The sequence below is a fragment of the Spermophilus citellus genome, assembly GCF_964194105.1.
Source record: "Spermophilus citellus genome assembly, chromosome: 2".
In the NCBI taxonomy this organism is placed as follows: Eukaryota; Metazoa; Chordata; class Mammalia; order Rodentia; family Sciuridae; genus Spermophilus; species Spermophilus citellus.
The window spans coordinates 50,207,443-50,232,667 of NC_138183.1; the positions used below are offsets into that span (position 1 = coordinate 50,207,443).

The following is a 25,225-nucleotide window of genomic DNA, read 5'->3' on the forward strand; positions in this document are numbered from 1 at the left end:
GAAGTTAAGCATCTTTATCAGGAGATAGAGACTATAAAAAATAATCAAACAATAATTCTAGAAATGAAGGAAACGATAAACCAAATTAAAAACTCAATTGAGAGTATCACTAACAGAGTGGAGCAAGTAGAAACCAGAACATCAGATAATGAAGACAAAATACACCATCTTGAAAAGAGTCTAGCCAACTCAGAAAGGCTGGTAAAAAATCACGAGAAAAACATCCAAGAATTATGGGATAACATTAAGAAACCGAACTTGCGAGTCATCGGGATAGAAGAAGGTACAGAGATTCAAACCAAGGGAATGAGAAACTTGCTGAAGGAAATAATTACAGAAAACTTTCCAGAAATAAAAAAGGAAACAGATATACAAATTGAAGATGCATACAGGACACCGAGCACACAAAATCACAGTAGACCAACGCCAAGACACATTGTTATGAAGATATCCAATATACAGAACAAAGAGAAAATATTAAAAGCTACAAGAGAAAGGAGACAGATTACATTTAGGGGTAAACCAATACGGTTAACCACGGATTTTTCATCACAGACACTGAAAGCAAGAAGGTCATGGAACAATGTATTTCAAACACTGAAAGACAATGGATGCCAACCAAGAATTCTGTATCCAGCAAAATTAAGCTTCAGGTATGACAACGAAATAAAAATCTTTCATGATAAACAAAAGTTAAAAGAATTTGCAGCCAGAAAACCAGCATTGCAAAGCCTTTTGAGCAAAACACTACACGAGGAAGAAATGAAAAACAATAACCAAAACCATCAGTGGGAAGTGCCGCAGTAAAGACAGAGGGCAAGGGGAAAGACAATCATGGAGAGACAAACTAATTTTTTTTTTTTTTTAAAAAAGGATAAACAATCAAACATGGATGGAAGTTCAAACCACATATCAATAGTAACTCTGAATGTTAATGGCTTAAACTCTCCAATAAAGCGACATAGGCTGGTATCATGGATTAAAAAAATAAATCCAACAATATGCTGCCTCCAGGAGACACATCTGATGGGAAAAGACATACACAGGCTGAAGGTGAAAGGATGGGAAAAAATATACCACGCACATGGTCCTCGTAAGCAAGCAGGGGTGGCCATCCTCATATCGAATAAAATCGACTTCAAGACTAAGTTAATCAAAAGGGATAAAGAAGGTCATTATATACTGTTAAAAGGAACCATTCACCAACAAGACATAACAATTATCAATATTTACGCACCAAACAATGGTGCTGCGACATTCACAAAACAAATTCTCCTCAAATTCAAGAATCAAATAGACCACAACACAATAATTATGGGAGACTTCAACACACCTCTCTCACCATTGGACAGATCCTCCAAACAAAAGTTAAATAAAGAAACTATAGAACTCAATACCACAATCAATAACCTAGACTTAACTGACTTATATAGAATATATCAACCATCATCAAATGGATATACTTTCTTCTCAGCAGCACATGGATCCTTCTCAAAAATAGACCATATATTATGCCATAGGGCAAACCTCAGTAAATATAAAGGGGTGGGGATAATACCATGCATTTTATCTGATCATAATGGAATGAAACTGGAAATCAATGATAAAAGAAGGAAGGAAAAATCCTACATCACATGGAAAATGAACAATATGTTACTGAATGATCAATGGGTTACAGAAGACATAAAGGAGGAAATCAAAAAATTCTTAGAGATAAATGAAAATACAGACACAACATATCGGAATCTATGGGACACAATGAAAGCAGTTTTAAGAGGAAAGTTCATCACCTGGTGGTCATTCCTCAAAAAAAGAAGAAACCAACAAATAAATGAGCTCACACTCCAACTCAAAGCCCTAGAAAAGGAAGAGCAAAACAACAGCAAATGTAGCAGAAGGCAAGAAATAATTAAAATCAGAGCGGAAATTAATGAAATTGAAACAAAAGAAACTATTGAAAAAATTAACAAAACTAAAAGTTGGTTCTTCGAAAAAATAAATAAGATCGACAGACCTTTAGCCATGCTAACGAAGAGAAGAAGAGAGAGAACTCAAATTACTAACATACGGGATGAAAAAGGCAATATCACAACAGATGCTACAGAAATACAGAAGACAATTAGAAATTATTTTGAAAACCTATATTCCAATAAAATAGAGGATAGTGAAGACATCGATAAATTTCTTAAGTCATATGATTTGCCCAGACTGAGTCAGGAGGATACACACAATCTGAACAGACCAATATCAACGGATGAAATTGAAGAAGCCATCAAAAGACTACCAACCAAGAAAAGCCCAGGACTGGAAGGGTATACAGCGGAGTTCTACAAAACCTTCAAAGAAGAATTAATACCAATACTTTTCAAGTTATTTCAGGAAATAGAAAAAGAGGGAGCTCTTCCAAATTCATTCTATGAGGCCAACATCACCCTGATTCCGAAACCAGACAAAGACACCTCAAAGAAAGAAAACTACAGACCAATATCTCTAATGAACCAAGATGCAAAAATCCTCAATAAAATTCTGGCGAATCGAATACAAAAACACGTCAAAAAAATAGTGCACCATGATCAAGTAGGATTCATCCCTGGGATGCAGGGATGGTTCAACATACGGAAATCAATAAATGTTATTCACCACATCAATAGACTTAAAGATAAGAACCATATGATCATCTCGATAGATGCAGAGAAAGCATTCAACAAAGTACAGCATCCCTTTATGTTCAAAACATTAGAAAAACTAGGGATAACAGGAACTTACCTTGACATTGCAAAAGCTATCTATGCTAAGCCTCAGGCTAGCATCATTCTGAATGGACAAAAGTTGATGGCATTCCCTCTAAAATCCGGAACAAGACAGGGATGCCCTCTATCACCACTTCTATTCAATATAGTTCTCGAAACACTGGCCAGAGCAATTAGACAGATGAAAGAAATTAAAGGCATAAAAATTGGAAAAGAAGAATTTAAATTATCACTACTTGCAGATGACATGATTCTGTACCTAGAAGACCCAAAAGGGTCTACAAAGAAACTACTAGAACTAATAAATGAATTCAGCAAAGTGGCAGGATATAAAATCAACACGCATAAATCAAAGGCATTTCTGTATATCAGCGACAAAACTTCTGAAATGGAAATGAGGAAAAACACTCCATTCACAATATCCTCAAAAAAAAAAATAAAATACTTGGGAATCAACCTAACAAAAGAGGTGAAAGATTTATACAATGAAAACTACAGAACCCTAAAGAGAGAAGTAGAAGAAGATCTTAGAAGATGGAAAAATATACCCTGTTCATGGATACGCAGAACTAACATCATCAAAATGGTGATATTACCAAAACTTCTCTATAGATTTAATGCAATGCCAATCAAAATCCCAGCGGCATTTCTTGTAGAAATAGATAAAGCAATCATGAAATTCATATGGAAAAATAAAAGACCCAGAATAGCAAAAGCAATTCTAAGCAGAAAGAGTGAATCAGGCGGTATAGCGATACCAGATTTCAAACTATATTACAGAGCAATAGTGACAAAAACAGCATGGTACTGGTACCAAAACAGGCGGGTGGACCAATGGTATAAAATAGAGGACACAGAGACTAACCCACAAAGTTACAACTATCTTATATTTGATAAAGGGGCTATAAGCATGCAATGGAGGAAGGATAGCATCTTCAACAAATGGTGTTGGGAAAACTGGAAATCCATATGCAACAAAATGAAACTGAATCCCTTTCTCTCGCCATGCACAAAAGTTAACTCAAAATGGATCAAGGAGCTTGATATCAAATCAGAAACTCTGCGTCTGATAGAAGAAAAAGTTGGCTCAGATCTACAGATTGTGGGGTCGGGCTCCAAATTCCTTAATAGGACACCCATAGCACAAGAGTTAACAACTAGAATCAACAAATGGGACTTAATTAAACTTAAAAGTTTTTTTTCAGCAAAAGAAACAATAAGAGAGGTAAATAGGGAGCCTACATCCTGGGAACGAATTTTTACTCCTCACACTTCAGATAGAGCCCTAATATCCAGAGTATACAAAGAACTCAAAAAACTAGACAATAAGATAACAAATAACCCAATCAACAAATGGGCCAAGGACCTGAACAGACACTTCTCAGAGGAGGATATACAATCAATCAACAAGTACATGAAAAAATGCTCTCCATCTCTAGCAGTCAGAGAAATGCAAATCAAAACCACCCTAAGATACCATCTCACTCCAGTAAGATTGGCAGCCACTATGAATTCAAACAACAACAAGTGCTGGCGAGGATGTGGAGAAAAGGGTACACTTGTACATTGCTGGTGGGACTGCAAATTGGTGCGGCCAATTTGGAAAGCAGTTTGGAGATTCCTGGGAAAGCTGGGAATGGAACCACCATTTGACCCTGCTATTACCCTTCTCGGACTATTCCCTGAAGACCTTAAAAGAGCATGCTACAGGGACACTGCCACATCGATGTTCATAGCAGCACAATTCACAATAGCTAGACTGTGGAACCAACCCAGATGCCCTTCAATAGACGAATGGATAAAAAAAATGTGGCATCTATACACAATGGAGTACTATGCAGCAATAAAAAATGACAAAATCATAGAATTTTCAGGGAAATGGATGGCATTAGAGCAGATTATGCTTAGTGAAGCTAGCCAAACCCTAAAAAACAGATACCAAATGTCTTCTTTGATATAATGAGAGCAAGTATGAACAGAGCAGGGAGGAAGAGTAGGATGAAAAGAGTAACATTAAACAGAGACTTGAGATGGGAGGGAAAGGGAGAGAAAAGGGAAATTGCATGGAAATGAAGGGAGACACTCATTGCTAAACAAAATTACATATAAGAGGTTGTGAGGGGAATGGGAAAATAAACAAAGAGAGAAATGAATTACAGTAGATGGGGTAGAGAGAGAAGATGGGAGGGGAGGGGAGGGGGGATAGTAGGGGATAGGAAAGGTAGCAGAATACAACAGTCACTAATATGGCATTATGTAAAATTGTGGATGTGTAACTGACGTGATTCTGCAATCTGCATTTGGGGTAAAATTGGGAGTTCATAACCCACTTCAATCTAATGTATGAAATATAATATGTCAAGAGCTTTGTAATGTTGTGAACAACCAATAAAAAAATGTAAAAAAAAAAAAGAAATTAACAAAATAAATAAATAAATAAATTATATCTAGCAAAGTGCAAATTCAACAATTTTCTCATTGAAGGTAAAGCAAAGTATATCAGAAATAAATGTTTAGAAAACAATTTTTGTAGTTTGTAGCACTTAACTGATTTTTACGTATTTTATTATGTTGCTATTATTCTATTTTTATAAAATGTTTATTTGCACATGAACTTGATACATACAATTTCTGTAAGTAAGTTAGTTTTATTAAAGTCACTGAGTAAATTTATTTGGAAAATTAAGTTCAATGTCAATAGCTTTTCAGCTTAACTTTTAGCTGAATTTTTAAAAGACATTTGAAACTCTGTATTAAATATAAAGTTTAAATTCAACATTTAAACTTAACTTAAAAACTAGTTATATCCAGTGGGTATATAAATACATAAGTAGTATATCTGTTATTAAAATTAAAATTTATTTGAATTCCCATTTTCTCCTGCCTGAACTACAGGAAAGGTGAGTGTGGATGTGCACACCTTTAATTCCAGTGACTCTGGATGTTGAGATAGAAGGATCACAAGTTCCAGGTCAGACTCAGGAAATAAGTGAGGCTCTAAGTAACCTAATGAGACCTTCTATCAAAATTAAATAAAAGAGCTAGGGATGTGGCTAACTGGTAAAGCTCCTTTGGGTTATATCCCCAGTAACTCCCCACACCAAAATTAAGAAATTAATAGAAATTTCAGTTCAGAATATAATACTAAAATGTGTTCTGAGAGCAGTGGATGGGTAACCAATAATGAAAAAAGGATCGGAAACACTCCTCTAAACACGTGTTGCAAAAGCATAATGGAAAGCAAAAACAGAAGTAGAAAGTTCTGGGGATGACATTCAGAAAACAGAAATCATATTGGTTCCTATTTAAGACATACGAACAAGTCAAGGACTTCAGAGAGCCTAGAGGCAAAGGTGCAAGACCACCCATCTCAAGCAGCACAGCAGCATCTTCAAGATCCCCAATGGCCTTGCCCTTGGCTTTCTTGCTGGCCCTGGTGGTGCTCAGCTGCAAGAACACTTGCTCTCTGGGCTGTGACCTGCCTCAGATACACAGCCTGGCTCTTGAAACTTCTGAGGAAAATGAGGAGGGAGCGCTGACACTCCTGAAAAATATGAGGAGAATTCCCATTTTCTCCTGCCTGAACTACAGGAAAGACTTTTCCTTCCCCCAGGAGCAGTTGGAGGGTGAGCAGGTACAGAAGGCTCAAGCTGTTGCTGTCCTCCATGAGATGACCCAGCAGGTCTTCAACCTCTTCAGCACCCAGAAGGCCTTTGCTGCTTGGAACAAGACCCTCCTGGACACCTTCCTCAGTGGCCTCTATCAGCTGCTGGATGACCTGAAAGACTGTGGGTCCAAGCAGGTGGGGGTGGAAGAGGCTGTGAGGAAATACTTCCACAGGATCACTGCCTACCTGAAGGAGAAGAAATACCTGCCTTGTGCCTGGGAGGTGGTCAGAACAGAAATCATGAAATCCTTCTCTTCATCAGTGAATTTGTATGAAAGACTAAGGAGCATGGAATGAGACATGGACCAGCAGGGAAATGCTTCTCACTGATGAACACACCTTACCACACTCTCACAAGTTCTGCCATTTCAAAGACTGTTATTTGTTGCAGTAATTCAGAGAAGAATTCAACCAATTTGTCAAATCTAGAGGCACTAGACCCTTACATACTTGCAGATGTTATCTATTTATATATTTAAATATTATTTATTTAACTCTTTATGAAATTTTATTTATTTAATCTATATAATACTATGTATACCTTTATAATATGATTAATAAAACCAATCATTTCTTTATATTTAATCAATTGAATTTTTGTTCTTCATTAGTTCCTTCTTCAATTTTTTAAATTCTTTCAACCTTGCAGGAGAATGGGAGGTTAGGTAAATATTTCTTTTCCTTCTCTCCCATTTTTGTGTTAAGCAGCAAAATAGAAATTTTAGTTCTAAATGCTGATTTCTATGTTGTGCTCGTTTCATGCACATCATTATATTTGTACTTTCCCATCAACTTAGTTGTGATACTTTCCGGCAAGTTGAGATTTTAAAAAATCAACAAAATCTGGATATTATAAAATCTTACCCCATATGAAGGGAAAGATAATGGGATTTCTCTTACTCATCTCTCCTCCAACTCCCATGGGGTTCCCACTTAAATATTCTTCATCCCTCACTAATTATGCCAATTCCATCTATTTTCCTCTGCAGTGATGCTTTCAATACACAAAACAGCTGACATATATGGGGCTGGGAGTTGGTGCATATTAGTGGGGTACAGTATTATGTTTGGTGCAAAGTTTAAATCAAGTTAAACACGCTCATCTCCTTGAATATTTATCATGTCTCTGTTGTGAACATCTCAAGATCCCTCCCTCCAGCTTTTTCAAATACACAGGAGTTTTGTGCTCTGAACAGTCACCACAGCCTGCAATTGCCCACCAGCTTCTTGCCTGTTTCCACCTGTACTGGGGAATCATTGATCAGCCTTTCCCATCTTTCCACCTTCTGTTCTCTGTGGCCTCTGGTAAGCGCCATTCCACTCTCAGCTCCTATAAGATAAGCTTCTCCCTATTTTACACATGAGGGAGATTCTGTGGCACTTGTCTTCTTGTCCAGCTCGTTTCACTTTACATGATGATCTCCAGTTCCATGCATGCTGCAGATCACAGGTTTTCATTCTTGTGTGTGCGTGTGCACGCACATGCACATATGTGTCTATGAATAATATATTATATACTATGTAATATATAATTAAAAATATTAGCATAATATACATGTATATATACATGTGTTTGAAACATTTCATTTGTGATTGCTGTGGCACTCCTCCTTGCTCCATACTTCCATGGATCCTGTCATGTGACTCCCAAACCACAATAGTTTCCTCCCTCTCTGGTTCAGAAATCTCCTTTGTGCCTGGAGTGGTGGTGTGTGCCTGTAGTCCCAGAGGCTCTCCAGGTAGACAGGAGGTTGGCAAGTTAGAAGCTGGCGTCAGCGACCTAGCTAGGCCTTAACCAACGTAGGGAAACATTGCCTCAAAATCAAAAAGTAAAAAGATCCTGGATGTGACTCAGTGTTTAAGTAGCCCTGGGTTCAATCTCGGGTACCAAAACAAACAAACAAACAAACAAACCAGAATGAAACATACAAACAAAGAAACAAACAAAAAGGACTGTGATGTCCTCCTTCATTTCTTATTAACCTGCCTGTGTAGACATCTTTCTATTAGGGTTTCCAGCTATAAACTTTCTCTGAAATTGTATGCAGCCACCAACCGAAAGCAATGGTTGAATGAAAATTCTAAGTTTTCCAGAAACCTCCAAGAGAAGTTTTAGTTCCTCCTAGTTAATATTTTTGGAAATAAAAGCCTGTAGTTATTACAGTGATGTAAGAGTAGTTGTGACACAAATAAACAAAGAGAAAGCATGATTTGTTTTACTCTGGAAGCTATTAAAATATTGACAGAAGAAGACAGAAGCCTACAGGCCAAGATGGGCAGAGAAAGAGTCCAAGTCTGGCAATTAAGCTTCTGTTCTATGCATAATTCTGGAAACTGGCAAGAGCCTTTTTACATAGAGCTAAAATAGGCTGTTCTCCTGGGAGGAAGTGACCCAATATTGGAAGAGTCCATTTCCTTAACTTTTCATCTCAGAGAAGGAAAAGACTCCTAGCCCCAGGCAGGTAGTGTCCTCTTTGGGCAAAGGACAGGTGTGTGGGAGAAAGGGTCAGAATGTTTCACTTCTCTCCAGCCTGATCAGCCTTCCAGAGTCTCCTGGCCCTTCAGTTTCTCTGTATCCTATGTGATGCTAGGAGCCAGGAGAGCATGCCTATTGTATATAGGAGGCAGGACAGCACACCTGAAGGGAAATCAGGAAAAATCTAAGTGGCTAGTTTTACAATTTTACTCCTAGTATATTACCCAACATGACTTTATAGTACAGAGAAAATTCTTTTTTTTTTTTTTTTTTGGAAGGAGGGATTGAAATCAGGACACTTTACCACTGAGCCACAAACCCATCCCTTTTTATTTTGAAACAATGTAAAACTTGCCAAGTTGCTTAGGGCTTCATTAAGTTGCAGAAGCTGGCCTTGAACTTGGCATTTCCTCCTTCCTTAATTTCCTAAACCAGTGGGATTTCAGAGTGCACTTAATGCCAGATAAAATTCTGTCTCTTTGAATAATGACTTGGAAGTCTTACTCCACCTTGATTCAGGACTAAGACATAGCGAGGGCAAATTAAAGAGTTTTTAGGGAATGCAGAAGTAGCCAGGTGACAGCCTGTGGAAGAATCCATTGGGAAAGACTCTGGGAAGTTTGAAGAAGTCTGAATAATGTTGTTGCTTAAGAGGATGATCAGAAATTGCCTGTGAATTGCTGAGCTAGCAGAAAAGGGCTTGGAGGGAGGGATCACTCAAACCTTAGCTCAGATCACAGACCCAAACTTTCCAGTTCTTCTCTCCAGATGAGAGGAGGGAGGCTGGCATACTCAAAGTTATATTCATCTTGTGGGCTTCCTTTCCCCCTGCCCCGTCCCCTCCCTCCCCAGGACCCCCTTCCCCACCATGGAGAAGACTGCCAGCGTTTCATTGGAGGGTTTTTCTGCCCAGAGGAATCCAAGCCACCCTAAATAGCCACCCTAAGTCTCACCATCTCAAATAATTAAGCCACCCTAAATCTTAATATCTCAAATAATTAACAAAAAATAAAACACAAACACTCAGAAATATATTTACAAAAGTGATGCATCTGATAGATCTCGTCCACATGGGTTCTTGAACTAGACAAAGACAAAATGGCTCCCGTAGTTTATTTATGGGGGTACATCAAAGGTAGGGGTAAGGTTTCAAGGGAAGAGTCTTGCTTTGTGATGTCTTGCATCCAGCAGGTTGATTGACATCCTGGCAGATCACACCCTTCTCAGGTGCTCTGTGGGATCTTAGGCGAGTTTGAGGGTGAAGTTCACCTGCATCAGGCAGTCAGTCCCTGTGGGGAGTGCCCCAGGGAGTTCCCAGTGCCAGACTCAGCCTCAGGAGGTTACTATGCTCGACAGTCCATACACAGCCCACAAAGGGCTTGTGACAAAATCAATTTCTCTCTCTCTCTCTCTCTCTCTCTCTCTCTCTCTCTCTCTCTCTCTCTTTCTCCCCCCTCTTCTCTGTCTCTCATTGCTCAACAACTTTCAACATTATTGCCCTGTCCATCCTTTGATTAATTTTTAATGTTGTTTACTTCTTTATTTTATTTTATTTTTTTTTAAAGAGAGAGTGAGAGAGAGAGGAGAGAGAGAGGAGAGAGAGAGAATTTTTTAATATTTATTTTTTAGTTCTCGGGGGACACAACATCTTTGTTGGTATGTGGTGCTGAGGATCGAACCCGGGTCGCATGCATGCCAGGCGAGCGCGCTACCGCTTGAGCCACATCCCCAGCCCCTGTTTACTTCTTTAATGTCGTTTTACTTCTAATACTTTCACATGTCATGCTCCCATGCAGAAAATTGCACAATTTGTCTCTGTATTCTCAACTTACAATGAAAAATCTCCAGAACCATTTTTCTGACATATCCAGATGTCAATTTATTATACAGTGCAAAGTGTTGGAAACCAGATAAGAAAGTGGTGAAGCTGGCAGCCAGGGGCTTTATCTCAGCCTGGGAAACAGGACTAGAGAAGGACACAGGGAGACTGCTTGGTCCTACCCTGGGTGCCTTGAGCAGTGGCAGGTCATGGTAAAGCATGAGCTGGAGAAAGCTTGTGTGTATAAGAAGTAAGAGGAAGAAGATGGCTGTACCTCAACCCTCCCTGCCTGCCAAGCCTCACACTGCACAGGGCAAGGTAGGCCTTCTGAGCCCAGAAAGATAGTCCACAGACAAAAACCAGATGCCAGATCCTTTGGCATCTCAATCTCTCTGCTGTATGGATTTGATGTCACACTTTACTTGGTTCAGAAATCAAGTCCATTTCTGTTCTTTCAGTCCTTAATAGGACCTTCCAGACAAGCCATTACCTCAACTACCCCTGAGATGTTAACCTTGGATCATTGGTGAGTTTAGAATAGTTCATCTCTCCAGATTTATGTTTGTCTCCAAGGAGCTCTCTAGATGACCTAACACAAATAGTGTTAATGGGAAGTAAGAGTCAATACTTTCAGAGATCTTAGTCTATAGTCAGGCTACAATAAATTTTGATGGTAAGACTGAAGACTAGAACTAAAATGTTTGAGACCTTAGAACTTCCTTTTTTCAATTCTAGGTTTCTCAGGGCAGACTTTTCATTGTCTTAGTAGATTATGACCAAGTTGGAATGCACAGCCAAGGTCAACATCCACAGTCCTACCAGACTCGGTGAGTGTGCTAGTACTGGAGCCTGTAGCCAAGCTGCTGTTGATTGGGTGACTCCCCTCTCTTCTCCTAAGGGCTGATCACATCTGGATTAAATGAGAGAACAATCAGGCAGTCCATTGACTGGTCTTTGAGCCTCTGTCAGAAGCAGACATTTCCCTGCTTTGGGCACCTGAGCATTGGCCCTCAGTCTTCCCCTCTGCCATGACCCTGGGGCTCAATTTGGCTGCATTGCATGTGACTAAGTTACACTCTGCTACTGGTCAAGGGAGAGTCATTTCCTTCTTTCACTTTTGCGAAATTATGACATCCTTTTTTCTCCATTTTACCCACAAACTGTCCAATTTTGCTTTTTAGGAAAGTTGAAATGAGAAATGAAATGTGATACAGAAAAGCAGTGCAGCCTTTCACCTTTCTTCTACTTTCCATTATTTGTCTGACTTCATTATAAGAGCCTAATGCATGAGCAGCAACACAAAGTTTTCCTGGTAAACCACTATTAAAATGATTGTACAAAAAATTAAGGTGACAAATCAAAAAGAGAAGGAGAGGAAAGAGGGCTTTTTCTTCCTGACATAACAGTCTGGGTCTCACCACCCTGTGTTTTTAGAGTGAGACAGAGACCAAGGAGCAATGACCCTAATGGAACTACACTATGGAACCACACTAACTATTATCAACTGAAAGCCGTATGTTTGTGTATGATAGCTTCACATGAGTGACAGAGTCATCCATGAGTGCCCTGTGCCCAGCTCAGAAAATCTGAGGAAGACAAGAATTCTAAAAAGTGGAAGAATTAAACAATAAAAATATAATTAGCAAAGTAAATCTTACTTGGCTATTGAAGGTAAAATGATTCTCGTAGTCCTCTAGCTACCTACACATAACAAACTTTTAATCTCAGGATCAGAAAACTATTGATACTTTTGATACCCGGATACATGTATCAGGAGAGAAGTCATTACTGAGCACTAGGGTCTTTGTGACAAGAACTCTAGTGACAGGGGAAAGAATCATGGAGAGTTTATCCTTTTGTCAACAAAGGAATAGGTCCCTTCTCAGTAATGGAGTCCTCATATGGAATCCTCAGGTGGTGCACCTGCTCTCTGAATGAGTTTGATGAGTGTGGATTGAAGACACTTTGCCATTTGAGAGCAGAACTTGTTACTAGTTGTGACAATCACCTTGAGAGTCTGGTGATTTGGGGGAAATATTATCATCTTGAAATTAGTATCGCCATACTCATAAGAAGCTGAAAAAGTCCTGGATTTCTCCCAGTATTATTGGCAGACTGAGGAGAAATGTAGACCTCAGTGGACAGAAAAGACAGTGTCTACATTAACTCTGATCCCATGGCTTAGTGAAGCATAAGCATACAGAACTGCTGGAATATGTTCTAAAAAGAGAGGAATAGAGAGAAACTCATTTGTCAGTAATCATCAGCTTTTGCTGTGAATAAATCAAAAAGCAATCTGATACAGGTAGAACTTTATTGCTAAAGATAATCTGGTAAAACATGGAATAAATACAGGGACTCATAGGTCTGAGGGAGCAGACTTTCTATATCAAAGAAGGAGGGAAAATGAATGTTAGGATCAGGGCTAAAAGTTTGTTTCTAGAACAGAGAATATTTATAGATATTTATAATATTTATAGGTAAAAAAGTGTGTGTGTGTGTGTGTGTGTGTGTGTGTGTGTGTGAGTTTGATAGAGAGATTGGAATAATAGTCCTGTATGGCAACTGACAACTGTATAATCACCAGTTTTTGTAACATGGGTTCTAAAGGAGGACAGTGTCGTCAATGAATCCTCTGTGCCCATCTCAGAAATGTAAAAGATAAAATTCAGAGGTTTAAGCAGATTAATTGGAAATTAATACAGTACTTAGCAAACTCAAAATTATTTGTGTATTGAAGTTAAAACAACTGTTATAATCACTCTAGCTTTACAAACAGAACCAACCTTTGCAATCAGCATCTAGTTCTATACACACTTCTGTCTTTAGATCAAAGACACTTCCCATTTGACTGATAAGTATGCATTTGGACCCAGCATATCTGAAATTTACTTGTAAAACTATCTTCTAGTGTATAATAATAAATTAGGTTGATATCATTTTTGATCATCTTCTGATTGTTTCAATATGCTTGAACTACTGAGCCGACTTCCATTTTCCTCAAAAAACAGGGAAGACCACCCAAATTCAGAAGATGGAAACTAGCTGTCTTGCTGGAAGCCATCCATGAACTGTGTGTGAACTAAAAGGATACTGAAGCTATTAGGCAGGAAATCCTGGTATCAGGAACTCTCAGAAGCAACCTTGCTGGTTTGAGAACACCTGGTTCATGTGCCTTCCTACCTAGCTCCATCACAAGTTCTGCACAGCAGTAGAGATGGGGTGACCTGCTGGAGCCACACAGCCTTTCGGACATGGGTGTGGCTTGCCAAAATACCAATCAACCTGTTTACTGCAAGATCTCTGCCACATAGAGAAGCAAGCACCAAGCAAACACTAAACCAATACTCCTCCTGAAACCTTATCCCTTCCTTTGATGTATTCCTCTTTAAGTAAAGAATAAGAGCCTTTATTTTTGGTGGTTCAGTTCCAGCTCCCACCAGGACTCGAAGACCCATCAGATGCTCCCTTTCGATCTAATTTCTGGCTGTTTTAATACTCACTAATTTTATTTCCCAGGTGGCTCACATCTCCTGAGCAGGAACCTACCCTGGTGGGGTGCTTATCCCCTTGCAATAAGTCTCTATCATCTGATGATCCAGCAGATGTTCAATCTCTTCAGCACGGTGGACAACCATGCAGAGGGCAATGAGTTCTTCCTTGATCAACTATGCTCTAGGCTTCATCTCAGTCTGGATCAACTGAAGCCAAGGTTCATAGAAAAACTGTGTCCCATTTGGGATTTGCTCCCCAGAAGTATTACCATACAATCATCTGCTATTTGAAGGAAAAGCAGTATAACTCCTGTGCCTGGGAGGTTGTCAAAGGGGGGATTGAATTGTGTCACAAGCCAGCCATGAGCTGTGTATGTGAGCTATATGCGTTTGAGAATATATAAGGGAACTGCACTGACATTGCTGCCTGATTGTGCGACATATGTTTTTTTCACTGACTCTGCCTATGATCCACACAGGGCACCTGAAATGGGTGTGGCTTTACAAAATGTCAGTCAATCTGCTGACCACAAGACATCCCCAAGCAACCCCTGAAACCCAATCCTTTGCCTTATTTGGGTTGAAATTTCTCGAATGTCTTCCCCCCAATAAATAGGAAGGTTTCAGGCATGTTCTCTCTTTTTTGCCTGCCTCTCTTGCCTCCTCTGTGGGAGGAGCCATCACTGAACCCCAAAAAAGGCATTTCTATCTCTGTGTGGTTATTTAGTAACCAATGCAATTCATCTGGAGTGACCATGACTGATTCAGTTGCGTGTCGCTGCAGAATTGCCCATTTTCAACATTAGAAATCATCAAGGAAAATTCAGAGAGAGAGAGAGAGAGAGAGAGAGAGAGAGAGAGAGAGAGAGAGAGAAGAAACTCATGCTCCTGACTCCCTCTAATGAATTACATGACTTGTTTTTCTGAACCCCAAACACAAATTCATCTAAGAGTTTTGCACTAGCAGAAGAACACCTCAAACCTAAATCATGAGAGTATTTTAAATAGAAGTAATAGGTCATGCATTTTAAATTGACCAAAAACTTTTAGAGAGACTAGCATGGTTTATTTTTAAAAGAAATAATATTATTATTTATAATTTTAATTTTTTCTAATAAAATTCTTGAGAGCAATTTGCATTTCCAGAAGTTTGAAATTTAGTTTTCTCATAGAAAAGATTCATCAAGAGTGTCAATTTTGAATGACAACTGTCAGTTAAATTGATGCTAGGTTCCATTACAGATAACAAAAACATAAGTAACTGTATCTTAATACAAATTTATCTTTCTTTCAATAAGAGCTCTGTGTAAGAATTGCTGTCAGATGACCTCTTGGTTGGCCCTCTCCCAACAGTGATTCAAGAACCAAACTGTAATGTTCAAGTCATATTGAGGCAGAGAAGCTTCCGCTAAAACTTCACTGGGAATTTTCTTGGGAATTATTCATTTTTTTCTCCAGAGGTTTTCTTTTCTAAGTAATAGGAACTTCTCAGCTCCATTATAAACTTATTATGTGGTTGATTGTTAACCAAAATGTCATTTGTGGCACCTAATTGTGTTCTTTATTGAACTGATGATGCCGGAAGTTCTTTCAATTAATAAATCTCAATGTCAATATTATTCCCAAGATTTGGGAGGTGTTGCACAATTTTTACTTGACTATGCTTTCTGGTCCTCTCTGTTGTCACTTCTCACATTCCTTTAAGTCACATATTTATATGTTTGATGGTGTATGTACCAGTTTCCCTTTGCTTTTGCCTTTCATTTTAATTCTCTCTTTGTTTCTCTAATTGACTGATTTCAAACAGCTTGTCATTGAGTTTACTCACTCTGTTTTCAGCATGATTGAGTCTACTGTTGAAACTCTCTATTAAGGTTTTTAGTTTTGTCAGTACATTTTTCTGTTTCAGAATCTATTTGGTTCTTTTACATGTCATCTATTTCTTTATCAAACGTCTTATTTGGTTCATAAATTGTTCTCTTGATTTCATTTAGCTGTCTGTCTTCTCCTGTACCTCATTAGCCTTATTTAAGGTATTTAATTTTAAATCTTTTTTTCAGTAATCCTTATATCTCTATTTCCTTGGAACCAGTTACTGGTGGTTTTTTTTTTTTTTTTTTTTTTTTTTGCTGTGTTGGTGATGTTTTTGACTAATACCTCATGATCCATGTATCTTGCACTAGTGTCTGTGCATTTGAAGGAGCAAGAAGCTATTCCATTCTTTACAGAGTAGTTTCAGCAGATAAAGATCTTCTCCATTGCTTCTCAAGGAATGCTACTGGGATCACAATCAAGTGCAAATGGAATCAGATCATGTGGTAACTGCTTAATCTGTAGCACAGAAGAAAGTTCAGAAGCTGGTTTCTAGGTGATAGGCAGTTGGCATGGGCCCTGCCTGATCACTTGATGGATAAGACAAGGACTTTGTTCAGTAGGGCTGGCACTGGTACAAGACTTGCTTTAGGATCCACAGTTGAGTCTGCAAAAGGTGGGCCTGTTATCAGTTAAATAGATGGAAATACTTTCCAATGAGTCTTTGGAAGGACTTCTCCCAGTCCCTAGGCAGGTTATTGCATGGCCTGAGAGGCCCCAGATTATAGAGAGCAGTATTCTTCAGGATATGTACCTGGACTGAGGTTGGTGAACTTGCCTTCAGAGGAATGTAAGAGCCTGCCTCCTGCCAGTTCTCTGGGTAGATAGGATTTCTCCTGTACAACAGCTGAGAGACGGTTGATCCACATCATAGGGCTATTTCAGGATCCACAGTCAGACCACAGTTGGTGAGTTTGCCTCCATAGGCTCAGATGGGTTTGAACTTGCAGCGGTGGAGTGAGGGGGCTTGGCATCTCTACCACCTTGTCAAACAATCACTGGATGCTGTCAGCCCCAGGAAGTATCTGAACAGATTTAAGACATTTGAAATAGATAGATAGATAGATAGATAGATAGGGGATTTATTATAGGAATTAGCTCACATGATTTTTGTGGTTAAGGAATAACAGGACAGGCTATCTGTAACTGGAGATACTGGGATGCCAGTGGCATGACTCCACCCAATTTTGGCAGACTCAGAATCAGGGAAGCTGATGTTGTAATTCTCTCTGAGGCCAAAGACCTGAAAATCCAGTGTGGCTGCAGGTATAAATTTTGGAGTCCATAAAGCCAGGGAACATGGAGTTCTGAAGTCCAAAGGCAGGAAAAAAAAAGTATGGTAGTTTTAGGCAAGGCAGAGATAGAGGGAGACAGACAGAGAAAGAGAAAATTTCCCTTTACCTTCTGCTGTGATTGAGACTCCAGGTGACAACATTGATCTTCCCACTCAGTTCACTGAATCATGCACCAATTTCCTCTAGTCACACTTTCACAGATAGACCCCCCCAAAAAATGCTTTATCATTTTTTAAGTATTACTTCATCTAGTCAAGGTGACAGCTAAATTTAACCATCACAATCAAGAGGGATTATGAGAATTAAATATGGCACAGAGAACTGCCTGGATCTCAAAAGAAAAGTAAATCCATGCTTGGGCAAACAATATCTGTATCTGAGAGGGCTCCTTGGGAGTTTCTAGAAGCAGGGCTCTGATGGCACATGTTGGAAATGCTGGTTGGGCAGCTCTTGTCTGCCCCAGGGCCACTGAACCACCAATGGGAGTCTTCCAATGTGGCAGTGGGTACAGACTGGATGGTCTTCTGATAACCTTCTGATAATAGAAAGGTGGAAGAAAATAAGTCTTTTTCTAAGCAGTTGTGAAGTTCAAGGCTAATGTTCCTGTAATAAAAGATAGATCAACAAGAAAAAAGCAAGACATGCTTTTTCTGCGTCTATCAAGATGATCATATGGTTCTTATCTTTGAGTCTATTGATGTGGTGAATAACATTTATTGATTTCCATATATTGAACCATCCTTGCATCCCAGGAATGAATCCTACTTGATCATGGTGCACAATTTTTTTGATGTGTTTTTGTATTCGCCAGAATTTTATTGAGGATTTTTGCATCTAGGTTCATTAGAGATATTGGTCTGTCATTTTCTTTCTTTGAGGTGTCTTTGTCTGGTTTCGGAATCAAGGTGATGTTGGCCTCATAGAATGAATTTGGAAGGGCTCCCTCTTTTTCTATTTCCTGAAATAACTTGAAAAGTATTGGTTTTAATTCTTCTTTAAAGGTTTTGTAAAACTCCGCTGTATATCCATCCGGTCCTGGGCTTTTCTTGGTTGGTAGTCCTTTGATTGCTTCTTCTATTTCATCCATTGATATTGGTCTGTTCAAATTGTGTGTATCCTCCTGATTCAATCTGGGCAAATCATATGACTTAAGAAATTTATGGATGTCTTCACTGTCTTCTATTTTATTGGAATATAGGGTTTCAAAATAATTTCTAATTGTCTTCCGTATTTCTGTAGCATCTGTTGTGATATTGCCTTTTTCATCTCGTATGTTAGTAATTTGAGTTCTCTCTCTTCTTCTCTTTGTTAGCATGGCTAAGGGTCTGTCAATCTTATTTATTTTTTCAAAAACCAACTTTTAGTTTTGTCAATTTTTTCAATAGTTTCTTTTGTTTCAATTTCGTTGATTTCCACTCTGATTTTAATTATTTCTTGCCTTCTGCTATATTTGCTGTTGTTTTGTTCTTCCTTTTCTAGGGCTTTGAGATGAAGTGTGAGCTCATTTATTTGTTGGTTTTTTCTTTTTTTGAGGAATGACTTCCAGGCAATGAATTTCCCTCTTAAAACTGCTTTCATTGTGTCCCATAGATTCCGATATGTTATGTTGTGTCTGTATTTTCATTTGTCTCTAAGAATTTTTTGATTTCCTCCTTTATGTCTTCTGTAACCCATTGATCATTCAGTAACATATTGTTCATTTTCCATGAGATGTATGATTTTTCCTTCCTTCTTTTATCGTTGATTTCAAGTTTCATTCCATTATGATCAGATAAAATGCATGGTATTATCTCCACCCCTTTATATTTACTGAGGGTTGCCCTATGGCATAATATATGGTCTATTTTTGAGAAGGATCCATGTGCTACTGAGAAAAAAGTATATCCACTTGATGATGGTTGATATATTCTATATATGTCAGTTAAGTCTAGGTTATTGATTGTGGTATTGAGTTCTATTGTTTCTTTATTCAACTTTTGTTTGGAGGATCTGTCCAATGGTGATTAGAAGACCCAGGGAAAATGCCTTTCATGCTTAGAAAAGATTGAAAGAGCACAGCCCTGTGGCAGGATCATTGTCCTAAAGGGAATTTGACAAATTGTACCATTTGACAAATGGTAACAAATTGGGGGACTCCCCAAGGCCTATTTGCTCAGATTCTTCTGAGAGTCCTGGGTTTCATGCCTGTTCTCTGGGCATAGGGCAGGATGCTCATTGCATGTGTTATGACCCACTTTAGGGGAGGAATTTCAGAGAATACTTTATGGCCAGAGCATACTCACAAAAAGAGAATGACTTTCTTACTTCTGTAGTTTTCTCAGTTTCCAAGGGGTCACTTATGGGGGTATCATATTCAAAATTCCAACTTTAGCAAGAGTTGGGCACAGTCCCCAGCATAGTGACCTATTGACATCTGGATCTGGTGGTGAGTAGGACTGAAACTGAAGAAGCAGCCTGGCTAAAGGCCTGTGACAAGACATGCAGAATGTGGGAAAGTACAAAGGAACAGAAAGTATCTGAACCCAGTGGCACACAGATCTAGGCTGGCACTCCCCCTCCTCACACAGCTCAGATGGAGAATACTCTGCCCCACCAGCTGCTCCTGGGGTTGCCGAGAACCCACAGCCTGGGCAGGAGCAGCTTGGTGAGTGAGGCAGCAGGTGGGAGACAGGAAGACAGGCTCTTCTCCCTTTCCCTGAACATAAGCTTTTCGTGTGGTTCCCAAGTTTCACAGAAACTCTATGGCTGAGCCAGCTTCTCCAGTGAGATGAAGAGTTTTGGTGAGGTTCTCACTCCTTGTGTTCAGGTGGATGATGTTTTCTTCCAACCAGGCTCTTCCTACATTTTGCATTCTCCTCCCTTCCATCCCCCACTATTTTTATAGACTGGGCTCTAAGTGGAATCTGGAATCAAGGTCATTACATCTGGTCAGAAAAATGTCACATTTGACTAGGCAAACCAAAAAATGAAGATATTGATATTATAAGCCCTTAATAATCACCCCCAATTAGCCATGCAAAAGGCACTTGTAAATATTATCAACATAAACACTGCTCAAGTGTTTTGTTTTTAGGATCCACTGATGCATTTTGGAAATTATGGAGACCTCCAAAGAGATTGTGCTTCTCTGTTTCTATATATTTACATTTGCCATATAAAAATGTAAAATGAGAAAGTCTTAATTTTTTTCATTAAAAATACAGCGCATATGTAAATCAAATTTAGTTATTCCCTTTCAAAATTAGAAAATGTAATAAAATTTAATTTTCTTCTTAACCACAACAATAATAAAATATACAATACAATGTTTTCAAAAATATGTCAGAAAATTAATAATAAAATACGTTGGAATAAACCTCAGAAGGAATACAGAAGATATATAATTAAGCTAACATTAAAACTTTATTGAAGGTATTCTTCAATGAAGTGGGACCAGGGTCACCATTTGTCTTTACACTTACTATATATTACAAAATCTAACAAAAGCACTTTTCTTTATGCGGTGCTTAATAAACATTCATTAATATGTCAATTATGAATAGGCATGTATTCAATATATTAATTGTATTTTTCCAGTGGGAGAAACCAGAGCCTTACCCTGCCTTGCAGCCTGCTCTGCAGAGTCTGATTTCCTTCCTCCCTAGGCTTCCTATGCACCATATGCTAAAATGTACATCATTCACTTAAGAAGATAACAGGTGGAACAACTTGCTTAACCCTCATTGAATGAACAAGGTGAAAAAATCAATCTCAGTTTAAGAAGAAAGGCTATATAACTTCTTTATATTATATAAATACTTTGTATTGGTTTTGGCCATCGTAATTAAATTAAAATTTCATTTAAGTCTGTTCTGCTTGTAAGGAGTTTGGAAATGTCTACCCTGGCTTGACAACCAGTAAAATGCTGAACAGACTGAAAGATAAGCACGTGTGAAATGCATTAGAGGTGAGAACAATGAGCCAACTGCTCTCCAATCTTTTTATCTCTGCAAGATTTGAGAGGCAGGAATATCTGAAGTCCAGCTTGTTGGAGCAGGGAAACAAGTGGGAAACTACAGTATGATCTGGTGTTTAAGTAAGAAAATGTGACCACTAATTGATACATTGCTGATGACTTAGGGTGGACAATCAAGAGTGAAAACTTTAGAGGACCCAGTCTTAGGAAGGACTCCACATTGCATGAGATGAACATTGTTCTCATAGTAAATATCACAGTAGAGTCCTCTAGTAGTTCCAGCTGGGAGAGAGATATAAACCATTTGGTCCTACTCCTTTCTTCTGAAAAGATTTGCCATCAGGAGAAAATAATTAGTCAGAGCCCAAGCTGCTGGGTTGTTTGAGAGCTTACTGAGAGCTGGGAGGGAAATACTCAACCTGAGCCCTTTGCAGCATTTCATATGAAAAAAGAAATATCAACTCCAGCTCATTCCAGTTTTCCAAAAATGTGGGAGAAGGAAAATACTCATCTCCAGTCCAGTGTAATACTGTTGTCCCACTTAATGGACGGGGAAAAACCATGAACTAAAACACAGCATGTAAATCTCACAACCCTGAGCATAGGTTCCATAAACACTGAGAACTGATTAGAGGACAGTATCATAGGAATATGATAGAACATCTCCCCAATTAATTTTTAAAGGTTTAACTGTAATAATAAATTACGAGGCACACTTGAAACAAAACACATTGCAATTTCAAAAAAATATAGGAAGCATCAGATATAGCAGCAATGTTGAAATATCAGACCAGGAATTTCAAACAATGGTGATTAATATGCCTCCACATTTAATGGGTAGAATGCACAAACTGGAAGAACAGGTGGGCATTGTAACCAGGGAGAGGAAAATCTGTGAAGAAACACAAAAGTAATTATGGAGATCAAAAACAGGGTATGGAAAATGAAGAATACCTTTCTTGAGCTATTAATATACTGGATGGGGCAGAGGAAAGACTCTCTGACCTTGAGGTTAAGTCAACAGAAACTTCTAAGAATGAAATGCAAGGAGAATAAGGACTGAGTATTGGGGTTGGAGGTGAGGTTTTGCCCCAAAGCCTCTGTGTTAATACAGGAATATTCAGAGGTAAAGACACAGAATTAACCAATTCAGTCAATCCTAGTGGACTGGACAAACTGGGTGGAAACTATAGTCAGGAGGGGCATGGCTAGAGAAGGGTCACTGGGGCTGTGGCCTAGAAGAGATCCTCTTCCCTGTGGCTGGTACCCCTTTCCCTTTGCTTCCCAGCTACCCTGTCCTGAGATGTTTTCCTCCACCAGCCCTTTCCACCATGATGTCTGCCTCACCTGGGCTCAGAGCAATGGAGTCAGCCCACCATGAAGTGAATCTATGAAACCATGAGTCAAAATAAAATTTTCTTTTCTAAATTTTCCTTGACAAGTATTTTTGTCACAGCAACGTAAAGTTGACTAACAGACTACAGGGTTCGGGGCAGACCAGAATATCCAAGAACTGAGGGAAAACTTCAAAAGATATAACATACAGGCACTGGAATTCCCAGAAGGAGAAAAAGAAAGGAACACAAGAAACAATAATGACATAATTTCCTCAAATTAATGTGAGACATTAATCTTCAGATGCACAATATCAAGTACAAGCAGGTTTAATGCCAGAAAAAGCCACACCTTTCCACATTGTTTTCAAACTTCAGAAAGTCAAAGGTGAAGGGAAAGGATTATGAAAGAAGCCAGAGAAAAATCAACATCTTCCTTATGGAGGTTCAAAGATAAGAATATGTAGCTATCTTCTCCCCAGAAGCTGGGCAACCAAGAACAGAGAGAATTGAAAGGTCAAGCACTGGGAGAAAAATCCACTAACTTAGAACACTCTCCCTGGTGACATCATTCTCAAAAAAAAAAAAAAAAGGAAAATAACGACTTTCTCAAATAAACATTGAAAGAATACCAGTAGGCTTGCTTTGCAAAAAAAAAATGTTAAAAAAAAATTAAAGAGAAGGAAAACAGTATCTATGTCAGAAACTCATATTTGAATTTTTCAAAAAGGAAGAATACTAAAGAAGAAATAAGGTAAAATACTTTTTTATTCTTAATTGATGTAACATAAAATTTATTCAAAATAATAATAGCAAGATGACTTTAGTCAATATTGCATGTTTGTGCCTACATTTTACAGAATGTTTAGACTATGATGATTTTGCAGTATGAGTAGACTGATCTTTATTCCTCTTGGCAAGATTGTTGGGGAAATGTTTTTCTTTTTTCTTCTTTCATTGGAATGTTAGGAATATTGTTTCAGTTCTGTAAAAAAATGCCAGGGATATTTTGATAGAAATTGTACAGAATGTATAGATGACTGTGGATCGTTTGAATATTTTAACATTATTAGTTCTTTCAATCCACTAATGTAAGATCTCTTTCTATTAATTTATCTCCTCTGCCAATTCTGTCATCAGTATTTTCTAGTTTTTGATGTACAGAGCCTTTGCTTCCTCAGTTAAATTTGTTCTTTTGATTTCACTGTTAGCATGTAGAAATGCTCCTGATTTTTGTATGCTGATTTCATATCCTACGACTTCTTCAAGCAGTGTTCTGATGGGAAATTTAGAGTTTTCAATACTCTGTATAATCATGTCATTTACACATCCATTCCACTTCTTCATTTCTTATTTGGGTGGCTTTTCATTTTTCTTGCCTAATGGCTCTGGTTAGGAATTCCACTCGAATATTGAATAGAAGTGGCCAAAGTGGGCATCCTTGTCTTCTTCCTGATCTTCAGGAAATGATTTTACTTTGCACTATTAAGTATGATAGCCATGTCATCGATGGCCTTTGTTATGTTGAACTACATTCCTTCTATACCTCATGTGTTGATAGTTTTCTGTTGCAGTTCTTTTGTTGCATTGTTTGTTCTTCTTTGTTTTCAGTAGTGGGGATCACACCCAAGGCCTTGTACATGCTAGGCAAGTGCTCTACCACTGAACTGTATCTCTAGTCCTTGTTGGCAGTTTTTGTCATGAATGAATGTTGAATTTTATCAAATAGTTTTTCTGCATTTATTGGAATGGTCATATCATTTTTAATCATTTGTTCACTTAATGTGGTATCATATTTATTGATTGGTACATATATGTTTTATCATCCTTGCAGGCCCAGGGGAAATTTTATTTGATTGTTTTTAGGATCTCATTAGTATGCTGGTGAATTTGATTTGCTAGGTTTTCATTGAGGATTTTTTTACCTATGCTCATTGGGGGATATTAGCCAATAAGTTTTTATTTTACTATCTTGTAGGGTTTTCATCTCAGGGTAATATTGGTCTCATAAAATGAATTTGGAAGCTTTTCCTCCTCTTCACTATTTGGGAAAATTTAAGTAGGTTTGGTGTATTAGTAGGTTTCTCTAGAGGAACAGAACCAACAGGAGGTATGATTATAAAAAGAGGAATTTATCAGATTGGCTTACACAACCAGAAGCTGGATAATCCACCATGGATGGTTGCAAGCTGGAGATCTGGAGAAACCAGTAGCTATAGAGTTCAAGTTGCAAAGACCCAGAACTAGAGGGATCAGTGATGCTAACCAAGTCTGAAAAGGCTTCTGGAAACTCCCTGGAGAATCACTGGCAGACACTGCTTTGGAAGAGTGAAAGAAAGCAAGTATGACAATTGCAGCAGTAATCAAGAACCTGTGCAAGAAGGGCTTGCATCTGCATTTGCTTCCTTCTTCTTCCAACTTTTATTCCAGTCAAGCTTCCAATCTATTGGTTGGTGCTGCCCACACTTAGGTAGGGTCTCCACTTCAGTTCAATATCCCACATGCCAATCATTCCTAGACATTTCCCTCACTGACACAGACAGAAGCTTCTTAATCTTCAGCA

General features: G+C 38.5%; 1 protein-coding gene across 1 annotated transcript; it reads left to right on the forward strand.

The window, feature by feature from the left end:
* Positions 1 to 6,153: 6,153 nt before the first annotated feature.
* On the forward strand, positions 6,154 to 6,714 carry LOC308642867 (interferon alpha-5-like; the record flags this gene model as incomplete). The annotated part of the gene is made up of 1 exon (XM_081282242.1): positions 6,154 to 6,714. One exon carries the CDS (start codon positions 6,154 to 6,156, stop codon positions 6,712 to 6,714), a length of 561 nt encoding a protein of 186 aa, XP_081138368.1.
* Positions 6,715 to 25,225: the final 18,511 nt, after the last annotated feature.